This window comes from Penaeus monodon, chromosome 34, assembly GCF_015228065.2.
Source record: "Penaeus monodon isolate SGIC_2016 chromosome 34, NSTDA_Pmon_1, whole genome shotgun sequence".
NCBI lineage: Eukaryota > Metazoa > Arthropoda > Malacostraca > Decapoda > Penaeidae > Penaeus > Penaeus monodon.
The window spans coordinates 18,848,102-18,850,867 of NC_051419.1; the positions used below are offsets into that span (position 1 = coordinate 18,848,102).

Sequence of the window (2,766 nt, forward strand, 5' to 3'; positions counted from 1 at the left end):
TCGATGGGTCAGCACAAAATCCGGGTGAAGTCTGAAGGGCAAATCAGCCTCAGCTACCACAGTTTTGGGTGGTCCTGACACTCCTGAAGAGCTGGGAGGTCTGCAGCATCCGACCCCCGGTAGCATGTTGACAGGGCTTCATTCCACGATCGTCACTTCCCCTCCCGGTGTCGAGGAAACAGGACTGTGGTCTTCCCGTTGACCTGCAGACATACTAGAGGCCTGCCCTTCTGTGTCGTCAGTGATTCTTTCGGTTCGTTCCCTGGGGCTGGAGGAACCGCCCGCGGGATGGGAGTTCTACCCTGAGTGGCGCGGCTGAAAGGGACACAGGGCCACCAAATGCCCACTCTCCCCACAGCCATAGCATACCATCCTCAATAGCCGACATTGTGAAGTGTTGTAACCCTCTCGTCGATGCACTTCACACCAGTGCGGCACGGCTGTTGTTCTCATGTGTGGATGGAATGCGGTGATGTCTTGAGGTGTATTCACGTCGATGGCTGCCGTTGTCCCGTTTTCCAGGACTCCCATGCTGACGTCGAGAGCTTTCTAGGGAGTTGTTGCGACGTGACCATAAAGGATTTGGGACATCCAACTGTTGCCGGGTTGGTGGCGAGTCAAACGTGACATGCTTCTGTCGAGGTACTTGCTGCACTGTGCCAACCTGCTTGTTGTTTAGAGGTGTTGGAGTCATCTGTAGAGGGCCATCACTGTAAAACTCCAAGGGTGGTGTAATTTCCTCAGCATGTTGTACTGGAGATGCAAAACCTAGTGGCAACGGCTGACCCTGGTGTAATGATTGTGAAGGATAGAGCCCATGACTCGAACGGGTTGCACTTTGAATGGTAGGTACGAATGTCTTGATGCCAACGGTGGCATCCCATGCCGCATGACACTTTTGCGCCATCTGGCTAGTGGTTGCAAAGTCCAACAGGAGCAGCTGATGCCGTAACTAAGTGGGCAGCCCAGCAGTAAAGGTTCTCCTGAGAAGAGCTTCGATGTCTCCGACTTCATAGGGGTAATCTTTGGTGCCTTGGAGTATAGCCATCTCGACTGCTTGGAAGTAGTCAAGGGGCGACTGCCCAGGAATCATTTTCGACTGGGATAGCATTTCAAAGAAATGCTCGGGCGTACTAACACCCCTGAATTTGACCCTTAACTTTGCCTTGAAATCTTGCCAGGATGTTATGCTCTGGAACATGGGTCCAAGCAGCACCATCTGCACATTGCCTCGTGCTTTCCCCTTGCCATTCGTATTAAAGCTTCATACGGTGGCCGGCTGCGTGGGCATCTCTATGGTAGATATCCAAGCTTCCACCTCCCGGTTTCTCTGCAGAGCTTGTGAGGCAGGCGTCTCACCGCAGAACACTGGGATTTCATCTCGGCCACTCAAAGCTTGGCGGGTGCTGGCAGGTGCGGCTGGGTGAACACCCAAAGCATGAGTGGGGTAAACATACGAGGTGGGCTCCTGGGGTATTAAATGGGGAACTTGTGATACGTTACTGTGACCCACGGGGGGTGGCTCTTCCCGCGCCAATGGCTGGCACCGGGCATTCTCGCTTCTAGTAGCAGCTATCACTTCTTCTAGGACGGAAATACGACTTAGAGCAGCACTAAGCATATCATGAACATCTGGTGGTGGCTGTGGTGCTGCAGCTCGAGGATCGCCACTATTTTGCAGTTCTTGCACGGGTGCATCCCCACCAGAAGCTTCCCCGACAGCCGGCGGGCTAGTAGGCGTCGTGGCACGTGACGAAGGAACCGAGCCCGTTAGAGTTTCTACCCACCATCTTGCGAGTTACAACCCCCTTCACAGCTTTTAAGAGCACGATTCGATGCACGGTTACGAGCAGGAGCGGGCGTAGTTCGTAGGCGTGAATAGAGAGACCCGGCCTGCTTTCTCCGAGCAGGAAACCAGATCGTCGCACCATGGTCGAGTCACTGTGGTAGATGGGCTGCAATACAAGCACACTCATGCACCCATTCATTAATCCAGGGGCGCAGGGTCGAAACAAACGGAGTGGTGTACTCTGGCGTCCTCCTCTCAATCTGTGGACAATTAACAACGGTAGACACTGACACTCACAATTTACAAGAGCAAATTACATATTAGCACATGAGTTCTTGATGTTGCAAAATAAATTTACAGTGCAAATTACAATGTAAAACAATCACATGAATATTAGTTACAAAACAGTGAAAAGACTAAAATAAAACCAAAACAAATTCTTCTACATAATCCTAGTAACAGACCTAATTATTCTAAAACAGAATCTGACCATTAAATTGCAATACTTACTAATACTAAATTACAAACAGCGCTACAATTGCAACATCCCACCGCTACCACCACCTGTGGTGTTCGGGTCCCCTATCAGAGCGGCCCCTTCACCACTGAATGAGTTGACTGTGACGCCCCCCCCACCTTTTCAATATCCTTAGGCTCATAAAAAATAAAAAGCAAAAACGAAATATGTGCAAAGGGGCGTAAAAATTTGTTCGAGCAAAAAGGGGGGGGGGGGGAACTCAGAGCGAGGAACTGGAGTTGTAGGTGAAACAAACGGAAAAAAATAATAAAGATCTTCCTTTTTTTTTCCGGATAATCCCCAGTTAAAAGGGGCTGCCAGAAAAACGAACCCCCGAATCTTATCTCGTGAGCGATACAAAATTTGGTCTCTATTTCCTTCACCACAATCAACGGGCCCCGAGAGGGGGGGAATTCGTGGGTCTTAAATCATATTAAAACATTATATTCATGATACCCCG

General features: G+C 50.2%; 1 protein-coding gene across 1 annotated transcript in view; it reads right to left on the minus strand.

Moving 5' to 3' along the window:
• Nucleotides 1–1,264: 1,264 nt before the first annotated feature.
• LOC119594849 overlaps nt 1,265–2,766 on the minus strand; it is a gene marked incomplete in the record, with an annotated part of 15,141 nt that continues 13,639 nt past the window's right edge. Inside the window, 2 exon segments of the mRNA XM_037943932.1 lie at nt 1,265–1,790; nt 1,943–2,049. Coding sequence (XP_037799860.1) covers nt 1,265–1,790; nt 1,943–2,049 — 633 coding nt within the window.